The following is a 27,864-nucleotide window of genomic DNA, read 5'->3' as shown; positions in this document are numbered from 1 at the left end:
TGCTTGTAGTTAGATTAGGCATCAGATTTACTCCTGATTAAATATTAATGCAACTAAGAGTAAAGCCTCATTGTCTGTTTTACTAAAGCAAAAACGATCAGGGTGTAATTCAATTGATAACTTATAGTGCAGTTAGCATGATATTACAAAGGAAGCCTCTGCAGAGATTACAAGAATACTTTGGGGTTTCTGAGGTTTTCAGGAAGTACTGATTCACATCAGTTTTGGGGGATTGCCTTAGAAGGGGCAATGGGATGGAACACTGCCTTTATTAGAGAAGGTTTTTTGGCTGGATGCCTTCAGCTTCATCAGCCAGACACATTGGTCTGGTGTTTCATGTTCCTTTGAACATTTTATTTCATCCTTTCTTTCTCTTCCTTGAACTATTTTGCTAGAAAATGAAAACAATAAACCAGACAATCTTGGAGCTCAACACCCATGGAGAGATACTTCTGTATGATAAAATTAACTAAGGAAAGACCTGGGTTCCTGGGAGTATGGTGGATAATAAACTTCAGAGACTTTTTGATGATGTCCTAGTAATTGAATCATTTACAGCCTAGAACAGGGGAGAAAGGAACAATTCAACAAAATGAACTTTCAAATTACACTTACTCTCTTGCATTTAGTAGGTGCATTCTTTCACCAGAGGCTGGAAACAAGTTGCAGAGATGAAATGAAGACAGATTAACTTTGTGCAGTCCACACTCCATGAATAAGGCAGTTTCCAGTTTAAATAATTGAGAGGATAGTATCCCATCCAATTTGCCAATTTCTTCAGTGAGACCAGGATTTTTGCCTAGAGATTTTGTGGGGCATAGAGGGACCAAATCTCCTGTCAACTATACCACTCTGAGCTGTCTTGATGAGTTAGGTTTCTTTCCAGCTACATTAATTCCTGAGAAACATCTTAGAAAGATACTTTAGTGGATTTTGCTGCATGTGCTTGGAATAGCTGAGGAAATTCAAAGTGAGTGGGAGCTGAGCCAGAAATGGAAATGTCTCATTTCTTCAAATTTCTAATGCTGTTGAATCTGAACTTCTGCTTTTTTTCTTTCTCCCTTCCACTTCTGTATGGTTATTACCATCTGATTAGTTAATTATTGCTATTGATTCTACTGCATTATCAGAGAGACAGCTTTTCCCTTCTGTTTTACCTGTGAATTATGTTTAGACACCCAATAATTATTTTGATAATAGTAGGTATAAGAATGAAGGAATACTTCCTCACTCCATAGGCAATATCTAGCTTGAAAAGTGGATGCTGAGTTGAGTGCCACAAATATAAGGAACATCTGAGTGAGCTGGGACTTTTAGTCTTGAGAAAAGGAGGCCGAGGGGACATCTTATCGCTCTCTACAGCTACCTGCAAGGCTTGGTCTCTTCTCTCAGGTCACAAGAGATAGGACAAGAGGAAATGGCTTAAAATTGCACCGGGGGGATTTAGGTCAGATATCAGGAAGAATTCCTTTACTGAAAGGGTTGTCAAGCATTGGAACAGGCTGCCCAGGGAGGTGGTGGAGTCACCATCCCTGGAGGGATTTGAAAGGCGCATAGATGAATTGCTTGGGGACATGATCTAGAGGTGGGCTGGGCAGGGATAGGCTGTGGTTGGACTTGATGATCTCAAGGATCTCTTCCAACACAGGTGATTCTATGATTCTATATTTATCAGTGTTGCTGTTCAGTTGAACTGATGTGTGTGTGACCTGCTGTAATCAATGTGGAAAGGAGCTGGCTTGTGAAAAGGCCCAGCTATAAGGGCATTAACCTGTTACTGTGTTTGGGAAAGGGAATCAGCATCTCTAATCCATAGCCTAAGACATGTTTTAAAAGCCATATACAAAGGTGATAGTGTTTCTGCCTTTTCTCTAATTGCTCCTTGATGATTGGCATTAAGAATCAAAAGGGTGGGAGAAAAACCTTGACATATCCCTTAGTGACATAGAATACCTTGTAGGCATGGATTGTATTCAGCAGGACTGGGTTTCGATGAATAAAATTCCAACACTTCCACACAACCCCCCTGATGACAAATATCTGCCTTCCACCACTTCAGATGTAATACATAGCCTTCCAACGACAGCCTCAATTCACAGCTCTGTCTGAAATATTGTCACTCCAGCAATTAAGTTTGTGAAGCTCAAGGCAGCAATAGTAAAACACCAAAACCACAGCACGTAGCGTTTAATATTGCTTAGTGATACTGTGAGATTAGCCCAGTGGAATTATAGATATGTGAGCGTGTTTGTGCGTGTATTTAATGAACTGAGCTAAAAATATGTTATGGAACATTTTTTAATGCTCTGAAAAAACACAGAAAAATGTACTGCTCATCCCTAATGAACACAGATTTTCTGTAATGGGCCCTGTGGGTATAACATGGAAAAGTCTTTGTATCTGCACACAGACCACGGTTTGGCATGCTCAGCACTGATGGTTGCAGACCTGGATGGATGCTGATGTGCACAATTGCCTGCCCTGTGAACATGCATTCAGAGGTTTTACAGGCTGACATACACAGCCACTGCTAAAAAGGCTGTGTGGTTCGTGGTCTCTGATGTAATACAAAGTTCTTTAACACTGAACTCAGTCTTAAAATTAAGCCCTCCTTATATTTGGGTAGGCAAGACAATATAAAGAGAAATAACATTCATATAGCAGCACGTGTACGTGTAGGGTGTGTATGGAATTACCTCCAGAAATGCCTTTCATGTGCTGACACTGCTTTCAAGTATTTCCAGAGGTACACAGGAATAGTTTGTTACAGTTAGATCTTATTTCTAATGTGGATTAATGAGCACTAAGAGATGTTTTTTACCGTAAATTAGATTTACTCAAGGTTTGGGCAGTGATCTAGCAAGTCTGGGGTGGCATAAAAATATTATTTTGTGAAGCATGTGGAGAGACTTGACTTAGAAAGACTGATGCACTGTAACAGTTTTGGGTGGTGGAGAATAAGACAAAGTCTTTTGTAAGGGCTGAGAAAACAAGATAAATGGGTATTAAAAAGGCAGATGATTTTCAGTGTTGATAAAAATCAGGAAAAATAAACCAAAAATGTGTACACAGGAGGAAAAACACAAAGGCTAATTTTAGCCTTCGGGCATTATTCTGCCTTTATATTCAGTGGAGGGAGATGGGCATTTAAAGTGCCACTTCATCATGTCTGGGCTAAAGCTAGTCCTTGTGGATGTCCCTCACGGTACCGGGCTCTAATTAAATCCTAACTACTTAATTCAAAGACCTGATTCATCTCCTGAGCAGAACATCTGCTCACTGTGCATTATAGTTAACATGATCCAACGTGTGATGTGGTTAGCAACATTGTGCTCTGAAAATGAATAATGGATCCGTGAAGGATCATCTAAGTGAAGAACTAGGGAAGGTGAAGTAGTCAAGATGTAAACTGCAGAGAGACAAGAGCACCCAGGGGAACGTGTGGTGAATTGTTTGTAGGGGCTAGCAGAGACTGTAGAATACTATAACAGGAGTTCAAGCCCAAGAGGATAGGAAGGAATAGAGAAAGAGGCCAAGAATTATTAGAAAGCAAAACTAGAGTAGTCCTAGGGACAAGTCACCAGGGGCCACCTACTGCTCTGGTAGTGGTGAGGGAAAAAAACACCCATCTGGTGAAAATCCAGAGGGTTATTTATTATGAAAACACTGGATATTGAAAAATAAAAAGTGTCAAAGTGAATTAGGTGTGCCCAAATTGGTGACTATCAAAATGCTGGCTCTAGCACACAAGTATAATAACAGGGTGGGAAATGCTGGATTGAATACTGAATTCTTAGTTGTCCTTATGAGAATTTAAGGTGTATCTACTGATGGGTTCAGATCCCCCCTTCTATCACCAAATCCAAAGCACCAGTGAAAACTAAAAGAGAAGCCATATAATATGTTTGAGAGACAATGAAATAACTTCAGATGAGCCAAACTTGATGTGCCACACACAGTGGCTCATGAAGCTCGTGAAAAGGCTTGAAGCAGAACTGGAAAATGAGTTACTGTTTGCAGCTGTCTTAATGAGTGTAGACACTTAAGAAATTTAGTAATGTGATGCAGGGAACCAAGTTTAAAAATATTTATTAATACAGTGTGTAACATATGTGAAATGTACAGCACACCAACAGTACCAGGGCCATAAAATAGCATGCATCATCTAAACATGATGACTTTGCATAGGGTGAAATATGCTTCTGAAGCAGTCAGAGCTTATTCCCCAGGATTTAAGTGTGCAAGCAGACTGCATTGTAATTGTCCCATTTATGACCTTCTTTAATGTTCCTTTGAAGTCCTTTGTGTTTCATCTGTCAACGACTACAGACCAGATGATGGACAATTGTTCTGATCTAGTGTGGCAGTATTTATGTTCCAGGTTTGTACATGTTTAAGGTCCATTTAGCAGTGAACCTGGGATACTCTGAGGATTTCTCAGATGCATGGGAGATTCATCCCTAGCTTGAAGCCTAAGCACAAAGAAGTTTTGGAGAGGGAGTTGCTAGCAGCAGAAATCAGAAAATTTGGGGGAGATTTGGGGAATGAGAACTTTGGCATTTCTTCTGTGCTCTGTCCTGTAGCAGTGACTCTGGACAAGGGTCCACAAGGCAGGCTGTCAGATGAGGAATGAAATACATAAAACTTTGTGTACTTCTGGTGGTGTTTCATAGCACAAGACTTCTGATGCAGTTTGAGCAGAAAGAGAATGCAGGAGACGGGTGCGTGAAGGAGATTGGCTCTGGATAAGAACAGGAAGAATAGAAATACAAGACCTGTAAAGGGGTATGAAAATCCCAATATATGATTTATGTTAGGAATACATGTCCTAAATAACTTGGTGATACTTTGCAGAGGGTTACTATTTTCAGACAACTAGAAGAATGACCTCTGGGACATTGGGACCATCTCTGGGAATATAAAAAGAACCATACTGGGTCAGACAAATCCAGTATCTGGTCTCCAGTAGCAGTCACAGCACATGTTAAGGCAAGGTGCAGGAGTGATAAACATATAGGGAGAGCTTTCCCCAAGGCCTTCCCAGTTTTTGGTAGTTTGTGACTCAGGGATTGTGTTTAGTCAGCTTCAAAAGAGTTTTCTCCCATTTGCTTGTCTAACCACCTCATGGAAAACTTTCAGTTCATGTGCTTTATGTGAGAGAGTCTCCGCTATTTATTTGAACCTTCAACTGCATATTCTCTTTTAACTCCTGGACACAATGAAAATTTGTATTTCTCTGACACTTAGCAGTGCCCTGATCACACATCATTCCAAAGCACACCTCCTGTTTAGAAGTCTTAACAGCAGTCTTTTCCAAAAGTCACTCTTATTTTTGTCAGAAACATTCAGATTTTGTTCTTAACTACTATTAGTCACCAGCAGTTTAACATTCATGTTTTACATTTGGGCAAATCTAATCTCCTCATACAGGTCTTTAAAGAGTTAGAATTGACTTTTTTTGATCCTCTTCACATTATATTGTTATTTTACTGAGCTTTGTTAACAAAAGTTTATTAGCTTCATTACAAACAAAGTCAGATCTAAGGCAAATACCTTCCTAAATAGCAAGGGATGGTGGAGGGTTCTGTTTTGGGGACAAAACTGAAGTTTCTGAAAGGTGTCTGTTTTTCAGCATATTTTTCTTTAACCTTTACTAGCACTCCAGTCTCTTAGCACATCTCCAAGTAGACACCCAAAATCAGCAGCTACTGTGGAAAAAAAATGATTTAGTTATTCCTTAGCTAGCAGGGTCAGTGGAGAACTGTCTTGTTCATAGGAGTTAAGTGCTAACATTGTATGCAGGCTGAGAGCTGCAGAATTGCTGTTATATGTCAGATCAGCTTTTCAGAGGACTGTCATGTGTACCAGCTGCCCTTATAGCTGTCATTTGCTGTTCCTGAGAGATTAAAGTATGTTCAAAAGTTTTTCTAAACACAGAATTATGAACTTTCCCTTGAAAATACTGATGTAGTTTCTTCCATCTTATATTTTATTAAGTGAATTTTGCATGATTGTAAGCCCTTGTTTTTACACACTGGTAGTGGCCACTCTAGTAGTGGCTTCCATACTAAAAGATCTCTGACCTCTACAAAGAAGAAAGAAAGTGTTTGACTGCTATAACTGCATTAACTTAAGAGAAATCCCACCAGGATATGTTAGGTCCATCTGCTGGGTAAGCTTCATAAAAGATGTTCTTCGTGCAAAGAAGTAAGAAATACATAACACTATTGTGACTCATGCTACACTGAGATCTCTGGGGTGGGACATGATGACACTCAGCCAACACACAGGCAGTTCCAGGCAGGACTGAGGAGATGAGGACGTTGGTCTACAACAAGAATTTAAGTGCAATGCAATTATCCAGTTCAGAACCCTGTCCCTTTTCTAAAGGTTTATATTGATATTGGCCATCTTAGTATTTGAACATTTTTCATGAGGGGATGTTCCATAGTGTTCCATGAGGAACTTTGATACTGCCACTTTCTTTGCTTAGTGGAAACAGGCTACTTCTGTGTTGGTTTTTGTCATTTCCACTCTTGCAGCATACAGAGGGTGTGAGTGGTATCTGGTTTAGCTTTGTGGTGTGAAGCTGGGTAGGCTCTTTTGTGACTGTGAACGTTCTTAAATCATCTGGCAATGAATTTTACAAAATGATTAAGTTCTTCAAAGTTTGCATTCCTGTTTGTGCACACACCAAATCCACCTGCTCTCAGGAACCAATGAGGGAGGTTACAATGGCCGTCATGGCGTTCCAAACAGGTTATTGAAACCTAATTCTGTGGAGGGGTTTCAGAAATCCGCAGGGTGGCACCTAGTAACCAGACCTTGCTATCTAATGGAACTGATGCAAAGAGCAGTGGATGATACTTCTGAGAAAATAAGCTTGATGAGATGGCATCTGTTACTTTGTGAAGGGATTGATGTTTCTTTAGGGCACTGTTTCTTTCCTACCCAGGGGAATTTGGCAGTAACAGATTTGATTTCATCTCTTGTCATTGACATTTGCAATCTTGCATTTTTTGTGAAGGTGATTGCCATCGCCTTTTGCCAAAATGATTTCTCTCTCTTCTGTGTTTTTTATTTAATCAGTAGTATCTGGGGGAGTTCAGTTTAAACATTTGCTTTAACTAAACCTGTATTTCTTCAAGAAGTTTCCGTGCAGTTTAACACTTTTCTTTTTTGCTTTGTTGTGATGCCCAAGTGTCTCCTCTCCCTCCCTCTCTCTCTCTCTCCCTGGTCAGAAAAAAAGCCATAAAACCAAAAGCAGTTGACTGAAAATCCTGTATGTTAGATAACTGTCCAGAAGGGAGCAGAGCTATCATCAGTCCATCATGCTGATGACCATCTGATAAAACACACAGCATGATAAAAAGAATTTCTTACCTACTGAGGGTCAGTGAATGAGCATCAACAGCTAAGAGCTCATTTGTCTAGAACATTGATCAGTGCGTATTTTCAATCATCTTAAATATCATCCCTTTTGAAGCAGTCACAGTTAGTAATTTATTTAGGACACAAAACCTCTAACATAAACAAGGATTAATCTTGGAAGAAAACTAACACAGACAACAGCTTTGTGCCATTTCTTTTGTTTGTATAATTAATGTTCAACATTAAGTGTTCATTCGGCTGATACATGCATAGTACCAGCAAAGTAAATTCATTCAAATGCAAACAGTTTCTCTTGTATTGTTTTTGGAACTATACGTTACATTTGTTCAGCTCCTTAGTAATACTTTAAAAGCTAATTACTTTGAAAAGTAAACAAGCATGCAAATACACATCAAGAAGTGCCAATTGGTTGTTTTTGAGGTTTTTGGGTTGAAAGAACCCGAGAAGAGAGAACCATGCGTTTGCTGAGTTTCTGACAGTGCTGTATTTTCTATTGTAGCTCTCTGCAGTATTTTTTTCTATTGTCAGTCTCTACAATACTTTCTTTATCCAACCTAGTTTAAAAAGAATTGGAATCAATGCTTCAAGATCGTGCAAATTTTCAGCTGAAACAAGCCAGCAAAATAGTGATAGTGGGGAGGAGACCGCAAATGCCCAGGAGATTTGATCTGTTTGGAAAGCAGCAAGCAGTGGAATATTTATACACAAATTGAATAGACCTCACAGATAGTTTGCCTACATTGGCTAGGGATGATAGGCTTTTGATTGCTACAATGAAAACATGAATGAACAAAGCAGGGCAGGAGAATGGGAAATTTGGGGCAGCTGTGTCCCTTTGTGCCTCTTCCCAGCTCAGCTTTCTCCTGTGCTGTGCACTGAGCTGAAAAGTCTTGTGTAAGGATTCCCTCCCTGCCTCTGTGTCTGCTGCAGTTCAACACCAGGATCTCAGACTTTATAAGCCCATGTGCCACCTTCTCCGTGTCCTCTGCACTCACACTGTTATCTTAGATGTAAAGAGCGAGGTACAGAAATTTGCACTTTGTTAGTTGCTGGTTATGCCAACATCTTAGTACTCAGCTGTGCCAGTGAAACACCTGCACTCAAGTGCTCTTGCCAGTCTTACCTGGGTGGAAGAAACCACAAGCTCATCTCTGATCCTTGCAGGTCATCATCAAGAGGATGGGTACCAGTTGTTTCTGGATGTCACACTGCTGGAACTACATGAGGCCGTTCCTCAAGCATAACCAGTGAGCAGAAGGACAAAGTTCAAGTCTTCCAAATCTAGCGACAATCTTAGATTTTTCAATGATAAAGCTATACTCGTAACAGAGGTGGACTGGACAATGTTCAAACATTTCCTAGAGACAGATAATAATGCAAAAAGTTATTGATCTCAATATAAGGAAGATCCTGGTTCATGTTTTCAAGGGATCAGGCAGATTATTAAATCCCTCACTGAAAGGTTATGCCCAGCAACCTCAGCACCTTCTGATATGGCCATAATTTAGGACCTAGTGCTCTCCCACCAAGCTAGACTATTTCTCACAAGAGCATCTCCTGGTCTGAGAAAGTCCTCCCATTAGATTTCTGTTCCAGCACCATTGATTCACAGAATCACAGAATCGTAGGGGTTGGAAGGGACCTCGAGAGATCATCGGGTCCAACCCCCGATTCACTAGCCTGCCTCTCAGTATGATCCTGTGATGGTTCATACTGATCCCTCAGAATGGTCTTTAAATCTAAAATTCCAGTGCCAGTATGGCTGAATATTGTTTATTGGTGTGGAAAGAAAATGTCTGATCCTGAAAGTACTAATGTATATAGTTAGATATTGATGAGGTGATTTGTCCCACAGAGAGAATTATGCTTTCTAAGAGAAGAGACTGTGAGAAGGTGACTGCAATATTAAAGCAGGAAATGGAATAAATGAACTTTCCAATTATTTCAGTAACTTACCTGCTTGATAGAGTGTGTAAATTATTGTAATTTATTTAAATGAAATTGTGTAAGCAAAAGCATTTCTCTGGATACGCTGATTTATCAGAAAAAGATTTTTTTAGATCTTCTATGTGGATTTGGTTTTGTGGTGATTGAAATAAGACACACGTCCTAAAGCTATTATTGTAGCAACATGGATTTTCTGGCTGCATTACTTGTTCACAGATGGTTAGCCTTTGACATGGCAATGAGATTGTTCACTTCTGCAAGATGTTAGCACAGATCAATAAGAAAACTGTCTTACAGAGAGAACACCTGTTTGTCAACCAGGCCTGCCTTAAAGGTGTTTCTGATATTACATTTTTGTTTGTTTAGTAGAAAGTCAGTAGTTTCCCTGGCTGCAGGGTTAAATTCCCTCTTTGCTAGTGTGCAGTTTGGTAGTGGTAAGGAGAAGATTCCCTTTGGAAAAAGAAGGGAAACCCACATCTTTTCAGTGCTGGATGTCTTAAATTGGGCTCAACACTCTATTCTACTTACTCCATTCTGGCCACAGAGGGTTCATCTTACAAGTTTTAAAATAAACATTTAGGGACTGCTCTATCCAGGCTGTGGCTCACAGGAAACAGGGCATCTACCCATTTACCAGTCATATCAAAGTATGTGTTCGGAGAGATGTCACTGAAGTCTAAGGCTTATAATAGAAAGGATCAGAAAAATTTGAAGGCCCAGGCAATAATGTGAGTGGAACTAGAAAAATGTGCACTAATGTATCTGGGGGAAAGATGTATTCATGTATTAATGCTGGAAAATTGCTAGGTGCTACAGTGGGGATGAAAAGAATAAGGAAGCAATGGCATTTTGTCAAAGAGCAGAAGGTAATAGTTTCTTTCCTTGTTGAGAACACTGATGGAAAGCAGAGCGCCATTTCAACTAGGTATGGCATTCCTCTTCCACTCTCAGACTGTTGGCTAGACTTTCTATTGCATAGCATGTCTGTGTTTCTATCCCTTGTTTTCATTCCTTGTCTATCTCCATAGAGCCTACATGCCTTAAGCAATAATAGATAAATGCCCATGTTTTGGGTAGTTTATACACTGCTGCTCACATATTTTTGAAAATTCATAGCATCACAGACTGGTTTGGGTTGGAAGGGACCTCAAAGATCATCTAGTTCCAACCCCCTGCCATGGGCAGGGACACCCTCCACTATCCCAAAGTCCCATCCAACCTGGCCTTGAACACTACCAAGGATGAAGCATCCACAACTTCTCTGGACAGCCTGTGCCAGGGCCTCCCCTCCCTCACAGGGAAGAATTTCTTCCTAATAGCTAATGTGAATCTACCATCTTTCAGGAGTATTAACTTTGTTGGCTATGTTTTAGTTAACAGTACTGAAGAGCAGACTAGAGATAAATGCTGGGTTGGGAAAATAGGGCAGATTTCCTTTCTTAAATGGAGATAATAGTACTCATCAACTTAAGAGCACAGCATTTTCATCACTGTTAATAATAATGTTGTTGTTATATAGTAGAGTTTTACAAACATCAGTACCATTGATGTCAATGATGCAGAGAAGAGCTGTAGACATAATTAAGGTGATGGAGGCAGGCTTATGAAGAAAGATGAAGAGAAGCAGCAAATGCACAGCTTGTCTAAGTGGTGATAATGATGATGGGGGATGTGATGACCATCTAAAACATATCTGACATCTGTAAACATAGAATAGGGAATAGTTGTGTTCAGTTGGTCATAGCATTACAATTAGGGTTAATGAGGAAAACTGAGCAAAAGAAAACACACAACATTTTTTTGCTGTTCAGCCCAATGGTAGATCACATTAAACGCTAGAATGGTATCTTCAAAAGATCCCCTGTTGCAGCAGCAGAAGCCCAATTGCTTAAATAATGTGAAAATAAATTGAGCAAGATGCTCATGAGTGTGCAGAGGGAAACATTTTGATACTGGGAAAGAACTGGGCAAGATGACCTCTTCTGCTTCTAATTTCTAACATGCTATTAGAAAGAGTTGGCAGAGATGCCCTATTTCTAGTTTGTAGGCATTTCTCTTTTTTTTTTAATTTTTTTTACTTGCAATGAAAGCCCAGCTTATATTCAGCATTATCCAAAACTTTCAAGACTGGAAATTCTGGTACTAAGCTGAGGGTTCAGAGCATTAGGATAGTATCCCTGGTGGGGATCACCTGGAGCTGCGCACCCTGGATGCGAATGAACCCCATGGAGCTGTCTGAAGCAAAACATTTGGGGTTGAATGAAGTGGTGGTTTTCCAACTGGCTCAAAAGTGGACAAAGGTAGACATGCATCAGGCAGGATAAGTGTAAGAGGAATTGAGGGAAGTGTCCGCATCATAACTGGTTTGCTGTTTTTCCTTAGGAAGTTGCAGTACATGCAGAAGGACATGTGCATATCTTTGTTCTTTTTGCATGACTGCCTTGAAATATATTGTGTAGTTTATTTTGGACTTAAGGTTGATTTTTAATTTTTTTTTAAGTGTAAAATGGCTCCTTTGTGATCATAAGAGACATGGTTCAAATAATTTCCTATTTTCCTCTCTGTCTGGACTTCAGCTTTCCCAATACATTCCCTTTTTTGATGTGGATGTGTGTACGGCATAAAATTTCTTGGCTGTAGTACTGTATAGGAAAGAAACTGGAAATCATTAGCTAAAAGTAGTTGTGTTATGTGAATTACAACACACACACACCCCCCTCTCCGAGACACAGGGATTATATCTAGAATTGAACTTTATTGATGTTTGGCAGCCAAGTGCCAATGTTTTTCACCAAAAAGCTTTTAGTTTAAAAAAAAAATCTGTTTAAAAGCAACTTTTAATTAAAAAAGCTGATTCCAAATTCTCTGAGATAGAATTTGGATGAATACAGATCATTACCAAGGGTAAACAGGAGAGAGAAAAATTAATGCGCTTTCCGCCTGGCCTCTTTGGTTCTGCAGAGCTCCCTGTGCACTGCTACTGTTTAACTAATAAAAAATAAATTAATATGAATTTCAAGCCGATGTTGTAATGTATCACACGTTGCTTTCAAAGTAGGAAATTATTTGCTCACTAGACTTCATGTATTTCCACTCAAGTATGCAGCCCTTTTTATTCACATTATAAGGGAACAGAGTGAACTGAATTGCACATGTATTCAAAGAAGCAGCACAAATCTGAACAGGAGCCAGATGATCAATTATTAGGAGGTAGTACTGCATTGTGTTGTTCACCAGGAGCTTCAAGAGAGACGAGAAAGAAATTGTCAAAGAGAGAAACATTCAATGCAGTTACAAAAAAGGTAAAAATAGAGAGAGAGAGAGGGGAACCAGAATAAATCAGGGTGAGAATTGTATGCTGAGAGCTGGAGCGGAAAGACAGAGCAAATCAAGGTGACAGGAAATAAAATATTGCTCATCAACAGAAGCAGGGAGGAGAGAGACATCAAAACATGGAGACTCGTATAACAAAAGCAGCTCAGGATAGTGACTGTGGGAAAATGTAGGGAAAGGAGGTTTGGGAAATGTTTAAAGTAGATTGGAAAAAGAGAAATTCAAAATTTAGACTTCTTTTTTGAGATGAATGTTACTGAAATAAAACAGAAAGAAGAAAATTAGAGGAACCAGTATTGCCACTGTCCTCGCCCTTAAAATTACTGTGAGGTGGAGGCAACCACCATCCCACTAAGGCTTCCCACAGAAGTGGTGACAATGAGGAGTTAGATAGTGAGAACAGCAAAGTCTAAATCCCATGTCATCCTCTGCTTCCATCTCTTCCTCAAACATAGTTTGGTCCTGACCTGTAGTGAAACAGCTTAATCATGCTTAGGTTTGGATGAGATAGATTATTTTGAGAGAGAATTGTTTGCTTTTTTTTTTTTTAAACTGGTTAATTTATAACCACAGTATAGTAGTCTGAAAATTAAAACATTAGTGTTGCCATGTCCAGTCTGTAACCTTTACTGGGCTGTGCTTGAAGCTAAATAAGATTTTGGTGATGTTTGTGCTATAAATTCCTTAGGCAGGTGTCTACCAAGTTCTTCTGCTATGTATAATGAATGCTGTGCAAAGTGCTTTCTATGCAAAACCAACTGATTGCTTCTGTTCCTTCAGCTCCACCCTCTGTCCTGCTGCACCACTGTACAGTCAGTTCCTGGCCAAGAGTTTTCTGCTCAAATGTAGGACCAGCTGCTGGTGGTCACGGTGTGAATGACTCGAGGAATATATGGGATGGGATAATGTGCATGCTTGTCCACTGAAAAATGGCTGGGAAATGATTGCTTGACATTGCTTAGCTGCAGCAGAGAATAGAATTTACTGCTGCTGCTCATGGCACGCAGCACCTGTACAGTGACATTTTCATTACATATGCTGTAACTTATGGTCCTTTGTTTTCCTTCTCATGGATTTTGCAACATGTGGTCAAACCTGTTGACAAAAATGTTACTGCCTCTATAGCCAGAAAACCCATCTGTAAGAGACCCCATTCCAAACATCTTCAGCTTGATCCCACCCTAACGTCTTAGTTCTATAGACTGGCCAAATTATTTGAGTCCCATTCCTCCTTGTTGTTTTATTTATTGCCATTCTTTGGAAGATTAATGCAGCTTCTGCACTGGTTATAATTCTCTGTATCAGTCTGTCTGTAGTATCTCTGCAATCCTAGCTCTTCATCACTGTACATTTTTATGGATCACATTACTTTCACCACCCCTTATCTACCTACTTCATAAAACCCACCTCACGCATTTATAAAGCATGACAAGAGTATTACCATAAACCATGTTACTCTGCTCAGTAAACACATTGTAGACTCTCCATAGGCTAATCACCTTAGTGGATGAAATTATCTGGGGATGAATTTATCTCAGCAATCATATCAAAAGACAAACTGTATGGAACAGACTTGTTCTGCTTTTCCACAAGAGTTTAAGGTCGCTGCATTATCTTGTCTTGACTGAAAGACTGGATTTTAAAGTTGGTTATTGTTGTTCTTTGTAATCAGTAGATTTATTCACGAATATTTCACAGAAACCCTAAAAGTGTGAAATTTTCCTGTATCATATGAAACAATAAAGGCTACACTATGAATGTAATGAGCAATTTTTGAGTCGCTTTTGAGGTTGATGGGGAAAGTAATACAGTTTCCCAATTTGGAGAGTAGGCTGAAGATAAAGGCATTTAATAGAAGGATTAGGCAGTTTTAGAGATCTGGAAACATCAAGGTGCTCGGGGAACGCCCGTTGGGCAAGAGCGAGGCTCTGTCGGGGACCAAACAGTGCTCACAGGGTTGACATAGAATAATTTCTAAATCCTGTCTTAGTAACTACTTCTCATGCACATTTCTACATTCATCTCTCAGCAGCAGCTGTGCCTAAATCACCTATTTCTTATCAGCCTAATTATTCCATCCAAAAGGAGAGTTATCCTGTGTTTTTTCACTGTATGTCTTTTCTGAGACTCTCTTGACTTATCATCCGTTCTTTGGATGCCTTTTATAGAGGAACAATGTTTTGAGGGCCCAAGAACCCTGTTCTGTGGTTCACCCAAGGTTTGTTGTCAGAATATTTTCAGACCTAATTCCATTCTGGATTTTCACTGTGCTCTGGCAAGGAACTAGACATGCCAATATTGGAAATGTTTATTTCTGTTCAGCAGCAGCAATGTTCATTTCTTTACAGCTTTGCTACCTAGAAAACTGGTGATAGGGAAAAGCTGTGCAGCTGCAAAGCAGCGGTCAGAATAGCAGAGTAGATCTTTTTAATCTCTAGCTCATACTGCTGCCTGCAGTTTAAGTTACAGGACGAGCACTGGTTGTATTTTGCCCAAACTGTTTTTTGTTTTTAATCTTCTCTAGCAACCTTGTGTAGCTCCAGGCCTGGAGGTTGGTGGCCCTGCCTGTAGCAGGGGGGTTGGAACTCAATGATCCTTGGAGTCCCTTCCAACCCAGCCCAGTCTATGATTCTGTGATATCAAATATTAAATTTTCCAAACAACCCAATTAAATAAGGGCAAGTTTTGTTTTTATAAATATACTTCTAGATCTTATATTCAGGCTTACAAGGCCTGCCTACATCACTTAGACCAAGAAATCTCATTTACAACTGATACAGACCTTTAGGAGTGTCATATCTCACCAAAAGCCAGTGAACATTAGAATTATAATATCTATTACTTTTTGACATGGAATTTAAGCTATTTCTCAAGAACAAAATTCTTTTCTTTCTGAATTTTCAAAGCCCTGCCTCTTCATGTACATCTCTTAATGGAATCCCAGAGCTGCAAATCCTACCACAAACTAATTTCTAACCTCTATTTCTCAAAGTTTCTTTAAGTTGCTCTCCCTTTGAAGTAAAAAAAAAAAAACCTCATTAAAAGACTGAAGATCCCCACTAAGAGAACATTGGATTCTTGGCTGCCTCATGGGTTACATATCTGCTTTTCGTAGTTCATCAATACGAGAATGCTAATAGTACCTATTACAATTCACTTTCAAGGCTCCCTGTGACCAAAAAAAGCATCAGACATTATGGGCTAGTGTACAGTCCTCTGCAGACAGCTGCCTGATTGCTCTCTCTCCTGCCTGCTAGGGACAGCAAGCACACACGACAGGTGGGATTTCCTCACAAAGCCTGTCATTTTTTCTGTATGTGTATACTGCATATGTGCATGCAAAATCATAATTAAAACTACCCATAACTCTGCTTCTGTACCAGCTAGAAGCACATCCCTCATCAGCATTCCTCTCCAGCCACTCTTGACCTGTTGTCCTCTTGAATACCTCAGCCAACGCCGGTTTTTGCTCTGCCATTTGAGACGCACTGTGCCAGAGGCAGTGGCTGCTAGAAGATTGCCTTGTTTTTCTGGAGACCATTTTTCCTTTGATTCATCTTTAAGAGACTTTTTTTTCTTAAAATATGCATAAGAATAAGGTCCTGTGCAAATTTCTCAGGAGATCAATTTGCAAGGCTCTTTAGTAGAAAGACCTATTCTCTAGTGTGTATATTGGTTTGATATGGAAATCCATAAGCCTGCCCTAGATCCACCCACATCTCGTACACTGGTGTGCTCTCAGTTTTCTTTGTGAATTCAAGAGTGGAATCCGTACCATTTCTCCCTTACAAAGAAAAATACTTAAATTTCTGTGAATAAGCCAGTTCTTGAGAATCAGAGTATATTCTGGGTGTAAATATAAGAATCTGTAAATCTCTCAGATAAAAAGCCTCCTGTGGCTGATGGCAGAGAGCATTAGGAGAAAATTGTGAAAGGCTACAAATCCATGTGCTAATTAGAGCTTTGCACACCCCTGCTTCCCCTATTACACTGAATGGAAAATAAAATACAAATAAAAAAAATAAAAGAAAAAGAAGAGTTAGTGTTCCAATGAAATATTCACATTCTGCTGAACAAGATATTTTACAGATATTATTTTTCTCTAGAAATTATTTTGGTTTGGATTTTGTAGAAAAGTTTCATTCCATGGAAATGGCCTTTTCTATGGAAACTACTGTTAGAAAATCGGCTTATAGCACCGTAAATAACCAGAGGAGCCTGTGCTGAACGCACATTGCCCCTCTTAGCTTATGAATTGACTTCAGCATCTATTAAAACCATGGCTTAGTATGAAATTAATTCCCAGTGGTAGCTGACCTGCTTTGTCGAGCAGTTCTTGTCCTGACTCTGTCTATACAATGGGTCAACACGAACCAAGGCAATAACCTTTCTTGTTGCTGTACCGGTGATAGAGGAATTGGGGTCTGAACCAAAGGGGAATGCTTCACCACCCACCAGGAAAAAAGCCCATGTGCTCCTGAGTTGAGCCGTGACCTCCTTGAGTACTCTCTTAAGTGACTTGGGACATCAGAAGAAGCTCCCTAGGAGTTTGAAATGAGCTACAAGGTGCAAATCCATGGCAAACCAAATTTCTCTAGCCATGCTCTTCATGGAACTACCCAGTCCAGTCTTTTGTAAACAGGCAGCATTTTCTTTAGAGGAGGCACCCTGTGTCTCCAGAACTCTTTCCTAGCAGCAACAGTCGAGAAAATGATATCCCAACCTAAAACTTAATGACCCACAGCGGGAATCGCTTGTGCAGCTGCAGTTGCGTAGAGCCTTCCCAAAATGAAAATAATATATATTCTGCATAATGAACAATGAAAATATTGAATATTAATGAAAATATAAATATAGGAATCTGACTCCTGCAGTCTATTCTGATCCACTGGGCAAAAAAAAAAAAATCCATAATATAACCAGGAAGAATGCAGAGCATGTGCAGTGCGTTACAAATTCCCACAGTTATTGTCACTCCATATAAAATGAGCAGCCCATGAATCTATTTGTATCAGTTAACATAATAGGAAAGAATTACCTATGGCTTAACGCTTACTTTATATGCCTGGGTCCATTTTTTGATGGTACCTCTGTGCTACTTAAAAGTTCATGGCCCAGATTCGGGTATTTTGTAAATTTGCTGGAACTAGTAGTGCTCTGGCAGCTGAGGTGCAGTTAGCCTTGACCTTGTAGAAATGAGTAAAACCCCTAAGCCCAGTCTGATCGCTCCGTGGCCATTGTCACCCTCCATGCACAGAAAGGCACACTGCCCTGCCTGCAGAAACGCATCCTGCAAGCTTGATCCTTTTCCTTCTGGAACAGATGCAGTGTCAGTGGATTATATGTAAAACAAAAAATTGGAGTGTAATTGCATTGTGGCTACAAGGAGTCTTTTATTTGTTCACTTATGAAGTGGCTCGTGGCATAGCATGGGACTTCGTTTTTCCATCTGTTACATATTCCCGTCAGAGGCAAAAGTGTTATTTTGTAAGTAACATAGTAGTGGCTTATTATTTCTTAAAGTAAAGTAAAGTATAGTATTTTCCCCTGAGCACAGTGTAGTCTGTAGTTCTGGCACATTAGCTGGCATAAACATTTTGATTAAAGCTTATGAATGTATTAATTACACCTGGGAAGTTTCCAAAGCTTATTCAAACTCCAAAGTCTTCAAACTGCAGCCCCTAAATCTGATTTTTTTTTAAGCAAACATAAAAATGGCTATCACAAGGTTGCCTTTTCTTTCTCTAGGATGACTGTATAAAGACATGAGGTGGCAAGGGTGCAAATTTTTTTACCCATTAGTTTCTGTAGGCACTTTTTCAGAAAGCTTTCAAGTGTCTGATGGTATTTTTTCTTTTTTTTTTTTTTTATTATCACGTTGTTAAATATTTCCTTGAAGTCTAAAGAACTTCAATTCTGTTTATAGTTTCCTGTGATCTCCTAGGTCTAGCAACATCTGCACATATTTAAGCATTTATCGGAATAACATCACTGGGTATATGACCCCAAACAGGATGACAACGCTGGAATATAGGCTGTCTAGCTGAGGCTCTATAAATTAACAGAGCTAGAAAATCCAGTCACAGTTCTAATGGGCTCTCTGGAAATGTTGATGGAACCAGTCCATACGATTTCCTTTGCTCATGTTCCCACGGTGGGTGGCTTATGGTGTAACAGAGAGCAGAATTTAACCAGCAAAGCCTATAAAGTTGTTTGGGTATCACTATTTTCTATTTTTTTTTTGGTGAGTAACATGAACAAGTTCTTACAACAACCTTCAACTGGCTGAGGTTGCTTGCTGCACTGATGATGAGATAGGAGCGAATGTACCAGAGGATCTGAATTCTAAAATCACTGGGCGTATGACCCCAAAAAGAAAGGCATATCTTATCTATCAACCGTCTGTGCCTTCGCCAAACAACCCAAGAAGTCTCACCTAAGCGGTGCTTTGCTCATGCATTCATGCACACATGCATTCATTATGACTGACCTGCCCTAGGAAGGTCCATTAAGTGGAACTCATTTCAAGCACAGATGGTCCTGAATAGCTTAATGTCTGCCTGGTGGCCAGAATAAGTGAATTCTTGATGGCCTTAGACTTCTGATCACATACATGCAGCCAAGGAGGAAATGAAAACATGTTTATCATTTTGATAAACAACCTCTCTCATTGCTGCAGGATGCTCCATGTAACTCAGCAGAGTCAAATACTATTAAATTGTCATCACTGTCAAAGAGAGAACGTATAAGTTTTGCTACCTGAGTCATAGTTAATGACTTCCACAATGTATAACACAAATCAGTACTGCTGTTTGCCTTTTTTATGTTTGTTTACTGATAAGTTCAGGCTTGGCTAGAATACAGAGGCGAGTTATAATTTTGAAGTGCAAAATATGCTTTTATTATTACCTCTCAGCTAGAGATATAAAAAAAAGAGATGACTAGAAAATGGCTTTTTGGCTTCTGCCAGGCAAGCACTCAGACCCTATAGATGATTAGATATTTTAAATCACTGCCACCCACAGTAGGCTCATACTTACGATAAAATATTTCACTCTGCAGTGTGTAAACTCAAGGTGGCTTTATAATAGAAATAAAACTGAACATGTTTTCAGGGGTTTAGTGTTCCCCAATTAGAATTAAACCATTTTCAGGTGTAGCAAGCAGTTGTCCCTGTTTTACAGTAGGAACAATGGATAATTTCTAGGTTTATGTTTATAAACCTATGTGGGCTAGGAAATGTGAGCAGAGTCATCTGCCACACATAATTAGTTACCATTTTCAACAGCCCTGAATCCTTCCCAGCAGGCAGTTCTGTCCCTCTTGCTTTAGTAATCAACACATTTCCTCCATGCAAAGTTTGGGGTATCCTGTGAATTGAGTGCTTGGAAAGGGTCAGCTGTTCTCACCAGCAGCCTGGTGATGTTTGGAGTGAAGAGGTTATAAGTCATGTTAGGACATTTCCTCCTCCAAAGCTTCTTGAAAAAAAGAGCAAAGCTATGCCTGATTTGCAAGTTCTTATTCAATTTCTAAACTGTTTTCTCATTTTCTTGGGGCAGAAGGAAATTAAAACAACCCAAACCAACCCTAAGCTCTCTTTCTTGCCAGGTGGATAAAGCAGTCACTTCATGAAATGTAACCGTCATCAAAACATTCAGAAGGCACTTACTTCTAGAATCAATGTCAAATCCTCTATTGACTTCAGTGGGTTGGATGAGGCTGTTATTATGGAAACAAAGCCAGAAGGTACCTTAGCTCAACTGACAATAAACTTTAAAAGAAAAAAAGACATTTCTGTTCTTTGCTGTAATAACTTAAACTTTTGCTGCAGCCTATCAGGTGAATCATTCAGATTTTTTCAGGTCTCCCAGCGCTGCAGCATCTACCCAGGTCTTCTTATAATTTAGAAGAACCACTGAGAAAAATAATCAGTCTCAGGAGCAGAAGTCCTCAGACATTGGTATTGTAGCAATTCTTGGCGCTCTCCCTAACCCCCACTCCAAAGAGAAAAAAAATCTCAGAACAAAAAGGTACTTCATATATACATCTGAAACTGAAGTATAGATATATACAGTGGAAACTGAAGACTGACTCGTGTTCCTCTCCCCATTCTCACTTATTACCTCATTTGTAAAGCTGAAAGATATTTAAGTTGAACCTCCCCTCCAGTATATTCCCAGTATGTATGTATTTAGGCAAATAACGTACTCAAGGCTGTGCTTTTCAATGAGGTTTTTTTCCTCGTCACCCTGTGACCATTTGTATTTGTCTGGGTGTCTTGATCTATTCCCATTTTGTATATGGCTTTTGAAATGTCTAACATGTACATGTATGGTTCATAAAACATATACTAGGAGAACACGTGCCATACAATGCTACCCAGGAGTCATTCAAAGGCTGAAAAATGTGCTTTAGTGGAAAAATCTGATCTCACATTAAAAAAATTTCCAGGAAAATAGCATGTGTAACATCAATAAGTTTCTCCATGTGAGATGGATTTTTTTTTCATCTATGTCAGCACCGGAAAGGGACTTTTTATTGCTGTCATTATTTTTTGCATTTCAGTTATAGTCCATGCAGATAAAAGTTCTAATTAATGTACTTAACTGTCTAGAGGTAAAAAAGTATTTTTTTCATTGCTTTTGTCATTTCATTATGTTTTGCCACTCCTAAACAACTATACACTTGGAGTTAAATTCTTTATTGCTGCGGCAACTTCAGCTTCCACATAACAATTAAAGGTGTTATAAAGCTCATCCACCACAAGCCATCATTTGTAATAGATAACCAAATAAGCAAGACTAGCTCATGTGGTTATTAGTACTCATACAGCAAATTAATAGAGAAAATTAAGTGTTTAGCTTATTCACAGATATTTACCACACAGTCTATGTAGGTTAAAATTAGAAATGCTTATTACTGCGTACATTATCTTTATTGTTGAGTTTGCAATCAATAAAATCACAAATCTTTCTTCTCTTAGGGCATGAACATAAGATGAATTAAACCAAAGAGAATCCTTTCATTGCTTTCAATATGATTTGGATGGGGGAACAGGGAGTTTATCGGAAGAATTACTTCATAGGAAAATAGAAACGTTTGGGGCTGAGTTGATTGTCACGACTTCTCTTACTCCTAAGAGACACCTAAAAGACCATTTGTTAAAAGATAGCTTTCTGAATTGTTGGGGTCTCTCTTCTATAGTACCCAGTGGCTTTCAAAAGCTTTATGTCAGCAGGCCAAATGCACCTTATAACTAATACATGCAGCAGCATTTCTCTCCAGATGAGTTAAATATTTACTGCAGTTAGTCTTGCCTCACGCTTGCAAACTCATCAGTGCTTAACCCTGTGACCATGCCACAATCCAAGTTCGTTTACCTTAATGGACAGTCATAGGTTTTCAGCCACTGGCTCACCCTCGAAGGTCAGCAGTTTGAAAATTTAATATTATATAAGAGTTCCACTGCTTACAGAGTCCCTGTTCATTGGTAGCTGTGCTACTTCATACTGCGGGTAGACCTGATGGCACACCACCACCATAAAAACCTTAGCAACACAGAGTCAAGGGAGATTTCTCCCTGCCTGTCTTCCCCAAAGCTTCATGGCAGAAATATCACATTTGTAGAGTCACTGGGTAACAGGACTCACTGCTGAGTGGGGAGATGCCACTGGACTCCCAGACGTCTTCCAAGATCTCTTGTTCACAGCCAGACATGGATTGGTATCTCCACACTGCTTATTCTCCTACCTGGCTGCAGGGTTACTACAGTGTCCAAAAGCTCTCAGAGCTGTTAGAAAAGGCATGAAAGCCAAAGACAGGAATGATGCTTTTTATGCTATAGTAAAAGCAATGTACTGTTAGCATTTCATAGTGGCATAAAGTAATAACATTTTTCTAGCAAGCCTAACAAACCTTCTTACACTCACTGCTCTTCAGTAGGCTGCGCACGAAGCTTTGTGCTGAGTTTAAACATATCCTGCCAAATTTATGCCGCAATTTCATAAAGTAGCCAAATATCTGTGGGGAACATACTGACTTAAATACTTGGTGATTATGAGCTAAATGCAATCTGAACTGAGGAACTGGGAAATTTCTTGGGCAATGCATTAGCCCACGGTGGTGTCTCATCCTTGAGCCATGCAGCTTAGGTGAATGGGAGCAACCCACTTGACACTTCGTTTTGGGGCATAGCATATGCCACAAAAACCGAGTCTTAAGCAACTGTCTAATCTGCCCATCACTCCTTTGTGTTCTCCACCTAATCAAACTATTGCAAATGTTCATAAAGAACAACCAGGGAGAAGACAAATTAAGCCTCGTGTCCTTGTATACAATGGGAATGTTTCCTGCCTTTGAAACTGCCAATTTAGTGAGGAGGGTAGCAAAAGGAGATGCTGTGGGACCGTCCTGTAATTTGCAGAGGTTGATTTTCATCTGCTCGGGGCTGAGTTCTGGCACAGAACCAAATACTTGGAGAAAACTCCAAGTATTCTAGATGGATTGCCTTAGCCCCAGTCCTCATATGAGAGACTAGTTGGGGGAAGAGGCCACTGGTATTACAAGTGTAAAAACAGGCAACACTCGCTGCACATTTACTGCAGCATGTTACCTACATTTCTTTGGGCCCAGACCTTGGCACAGTCATTTTTAGGACAGAAATTCTGCTGATGTCAGAGAAGCTTCTGATATAAAACAAGCAAGCTGTATCTACTGTAGAGGGATGTTTGTCTGCGTTTCCTATTAAATCTGGAGTATAGCAGCACCCAGCTTAGCCAGGAGCACTCATAATGGGAGAAATAATGTTGTGATCCCACCTGTATAGAAGCTGTGCAGAGACACAGACAGGAGCATGCCTGGGTGCTTTGATTAGCCGCTGCTGCTCGTCCTAATCAGAGTGTCAATATTCTCTTTTTCTTTTTTTCTTTTCTTTTCTTTTTTTTTTCTTTTATCTTTTTTTTTGCCAGAAGGAGGAACGTGTGAAGTTATAGCAGCACACAGATGCTGTAATAAGAATCGAATTGAGGAAAGATCACAAACAGTAAAATGCTCCTGTCTACCTGGGAAAGTGGCTGGGACTACAAGAAACAGACCTTCCTGTGTTGATGGCAAGTAGCTCCTCCTGTATACATGTCTCTGTTTGTGTACCATCCAGTAAATAGCTTTAAATCTATACATTATGCATAGGAAGTTGATTGTGTTCTCTATTTAACAAAAGAGGAAAAGGAGTATAAGGATACATTTATACCACCTTGCCTGCTACTTAGTGCATTGTTTTTTGCACATGGGTCATGTGAAGATTTATTCACAAGAACAGGAGTATCACGCTCAGCACAGGCACTTAGTGAAGTTTAACAGCTCTTAATAAATAACTGGATGAAAATATCCCTTGTGTCACTTTATAGAGCCCTCCCCCAGTGCCATGTTACTTTTTGCTTCATGAATATTTCAAGGGACAACAGCCATATGAAAAGTCAGTGGTGAAGATAACTAAATGAATCCTGTGTTCTTGTGTTGTAACATCACAAAAAGCTAGGAAAAAAAATCTTTATCATTTGAAATCACTGGTGCCTTTTCTTGTCATGGGGATCTTGTTTCTGAAGGAAAAGCACCATGGTTTTTATGTCTGGGGTCCACACCAGGTCTGGCTCCATGGGGTCTGTTCCTCCCTGGGACTCCAGGAGCAATGGAACCATGCAGCAGACAGGGAGAGACCCATGGCTTGGAAGTGCTTAGCAAAATGTAAATTGCCTAGGAAGGTGGAGAGTAAGTGATACCAATCCCATTAGTTACCCTTCCCAAGCCCTGTGTTGCAGAAACCTTCTGTGCAGCAGCTTTGGAAAGAGAGTATCTTGTAAAAATTCCTCCCAGTTCTTTGTGGTCAATGTCTGGTGTCAAAGTTTATACCACCCCACAACCCGGAGGTGCTTTGAAGACCTGAGGATCATTTCAGGTGGAGTTGAGGTAGGGTCTGTCTTGGGCTTTCCTCAACCTTCCCATAACTGGGCATCCTGGCATGCTGGTGTAGCCACAGGGTTTGGAAACATCCAGCATTTCCTCTTTGGGTATGTCGTTTGGCATTCAGCTTCCCCAAAAGTGAGTGAGAAGGCTAGCTGTACAAGCAAACTTTGGGGAAAATGGTTTCTTCTGGGTATTTTTCCTCAATCTCCTGCTGTAGCATCACTAAGAGGAGCAGGGACTGGTCCAGCTGTAGCCCAAAGTTAGACAGGAGTATTGGTGAGAGCTGTAAACTGGAGGATTGTGTAGACAAACCTCTGAGGCTTGCACATTCAGCACCAAAAAGATGAGAGATCGGGGTTGCCTTCGTGGGATGAGAACTTCTTTTCTCAGCAGGTGTTTGTGGTGTGAACTCATCTGGTTTGTGTATTAAACATAGAAAGAAAACAGTTTATTTTTTCAAAAACACTTCCAGATTTGGAAATTATGAGGCAGTATTTCATAGCTTGTTACACTGGCAATGCAATTCAGCATCTGAACTCGTGACTAGAAACATGCTATGAATGCACCTGTGAATGATTACACTTTAATCCACATTCTGTCATTCTGTTATTGCTTAATTACCCTGATAAAAAGAAGCTTTTTCTTTTTCTGTTAAGCACACTCATAAAACCGTAGGTGAAACTTACAGCTGGTCTTAACCAAAGATCAGCTGTACAAGCCTTGAAGAATTTCATGTTCTTCAGCAGGTCATGAAAGACAGAGGCACTGGATAGAGCAGAGAGACACCATTAATTCAGATCTCATAATCCTGTTCAAAAAGGAGCTCAAAGAACGCTGTGCTAAGAAAAAAAGTCGGGTGCAGGTGTGGACTGGAGCCTAATTGCTCTGTCAGGATTACAATAAAAAGAAATGTTATTGTCTGGAATTTTGAAAGGGGTAAGGATAAAACAATGGCTAATATAAAAGTGCAAAGCTAGTCCCATTGAAGTCACTGATAAGACTCACAGTGACTTCAAAGCCAGCCAATGTACACTACAAAGGAATGTCTTCCCCTTTCAAGTTCAGCTGTTGTAGTCAGCCCATAGCTTCTTTTGTAGATGGCTGATAAATGGTCCAAAAGCCCAATATACTTGTGGTAAAAATTAATAGAAGGGGCATTTTCTTTGGCCTTTGTTTTAAACCAGACTTTGCTTTGGGGCTTTTGACATACTGACCTGTCTTAAGCCAAAACTGACCTATTTAGTGGTTCTGTTCTCGCTAAAGCAACTCCTAAAACTTCCCATGGGAGTCCCATTGACGTCAGTACTTTAACTCACACAAAGATTTGGGATTTGCTATTTCTTTTGTACATTGAGAACATTTCAAAAGGTCATTTGCAACTTCTTACCTTTTCTTGCCTACCATATTGAAATGATTAAGACCATTTAATCTCACCCTGGGTTTTACCCTGTATACAAACTCAAACCATAATGTCACTAAAAGAGCTTGCTTGTCTCCATTAATTAAAAATCTGTGGGGTTCAGATTCATCAGTATACTCACACCAGCACACTGACCACCTTTGAGAAGTGACAAGGATTGTGAGATAGATCCCATGTTAGCAGTTTGAGTCCCATCTGTGGTTGATTATTGCCTTGAGCCATCTCCCCCTGAGGGTTCCGAGTACAAAACAAGCTGAACCTCTGTTTTCCCCTGTTTATACTATTGGCCAAACTGTGACTTAGTGGGATCAGAATTAAGCTTTTGGTGTTTCAAAGTCCAATCCATCAGAAAACACCTCATCAAGGCTGATGCTTTGACAGTTTGTGTTGATGTTACAGTGGAAAGATTGCATTGCCTTCCACTCCTACCAGCCATCATTGCAGGACGCAACTAGGCTGTGTGGGTGGCACTGTAAGGAGAGATAGTTTTGTTTTCCGTTTAAGAGAGAATACAATTATATGTAGGAGTCAGATTAAGCTTTTTAATAAGTATCAGGAGTAATAGATGGTCCTTTCCCCTGTCATTGTGAGATGTCATCTTGGGTAGCACACCATGGTAGCACACAGGATTCACGTATGCAGTCCTCCTCCTGAATGAGCTGAAATTCAGGCTGCAAATGTGTTATTTATGCAATGAAGGGTGGGATGTTGCTGTGTATTCCCAAGCATCACGCTCTGCCAAGTCCAGCAAACTTTTTTTTGGGGGCCTCATCTTAAAAAAGTATAGTGAGGCCAGGCTCTGGCAGCCTCCTAAGTTATAAATTATTCCTTGCTGCTCATTCAGTAGGCGCTGTCCTAAAACCTGCCTCAATCACCAATGAATTATGTAATAGCAACAGTGAGAGCAAAACAAAAGCCAAATCTTGTCATGAAACAGAGATGCTAGTTTCTGTTTCTTCGCCTTTTCTGTTGCATATTTACTTTCTGCCTTCACTACTTCAGGGTTGGGTTTTTTTGAAGGATGGTTTTGAACACTCCCTTCCACTGGGCAACCTTGTGTATATCCAGGCCTGGCAGTTGGTGGCCCTGCCTGTGGCAGGTGGGTTGGAACTGTCTGATCCTTGGGGTCCCTTCCAACCCAGACCATTTTATGATTCTATGACTGGGCGTGGGAGTCTCCCCCTTTTCTACATTCTAGTTGAAAGCATGTAAAAATTCTCCTATTTGGAAAATTCCCATCCTCTGTAAGGATACTCGTACTTTCCACTGCTCTTTGCAGCAGCTGTTCACATTCCTTCCAGAACAACAGTAGACAGACTGGTCACATACAGCCAGGGCAAAGAAGGTGGGAAAAGAACAGTTCTGATACTATTCTCACAGTTCTAATACATCATATGATTGTTATAAAAACATAATAGCAATATAAGCTATTTATAATGTTAATACCGTCACCTTTATGCTGGGAATAATGTGTTTTGTACCATATTATTTACAGCAGTATTGAACCATTCTGTACAGTTAGTAGGTGGTTACGTCCATGTGTTCTTCCAGACCTTTGAATAATACCTAATTTGTTCACCTATACTGAAGTTTACTATGTTGCAGTTAACGATGCTCTCAGACACACATGGTTTTAATGCTTAAATGTTTTGTTCCCTTCCCTTCAGTCTTCTTCCAGCCTTCTTTTAAACTCTTCCAGAGGCAGCTTCAATATTCCCTGCACAGTTATCTGTGAAATTTTTCAGACCACAGAGTATGGAATAACTAAAAAGCACCTGCACTGGCTTTTGAAATCAGTCACAAAGGGACTT

At 39.9% G+C, this 27,864-nt stretch overlaps 1 protein-coding gene across 1 annotated transcript in view; it reads left to right on the top strand.

Moving 5' to 3' along the window:
• Positions 1-27,864, top strand: part of TAFA1 (TAFA chemokine like family member 1) — a gene marked incomplete at both ends in the record, with an annotated part of 217,278 nt that overhangs the window by 148,899 nt on the left and 40,515 nt on the right. The window contains one exon of the mRNA XM_084269492.1: positions 23,640-23,780. Within this exon, the coding sequence (XP_084125618.1) occupies positions 23,640-23,780 (141 nt within the window). The remainder of the gene's footprint in view (positions 1-23,639; positions 23,781-27,864) is intronic.

The sequence above is a fragment of the Gallinula chloropus genome (assembly GCF_964237585.1).
Source record: "Gallinula chloropus genome assembly, chromosome: 12".
NCBI classification, from domain to species: domain Eukaryota; kingdom Metazoa; phylum Chordata; class Aves; order Gruiformes; family Rallidae; genus Gallinula; species Gallinula chloropus.
Note: the sequence above shows the minus strand (reverse complement) of the source record. Positions and strands in the feature narration are given on the sequence as shown.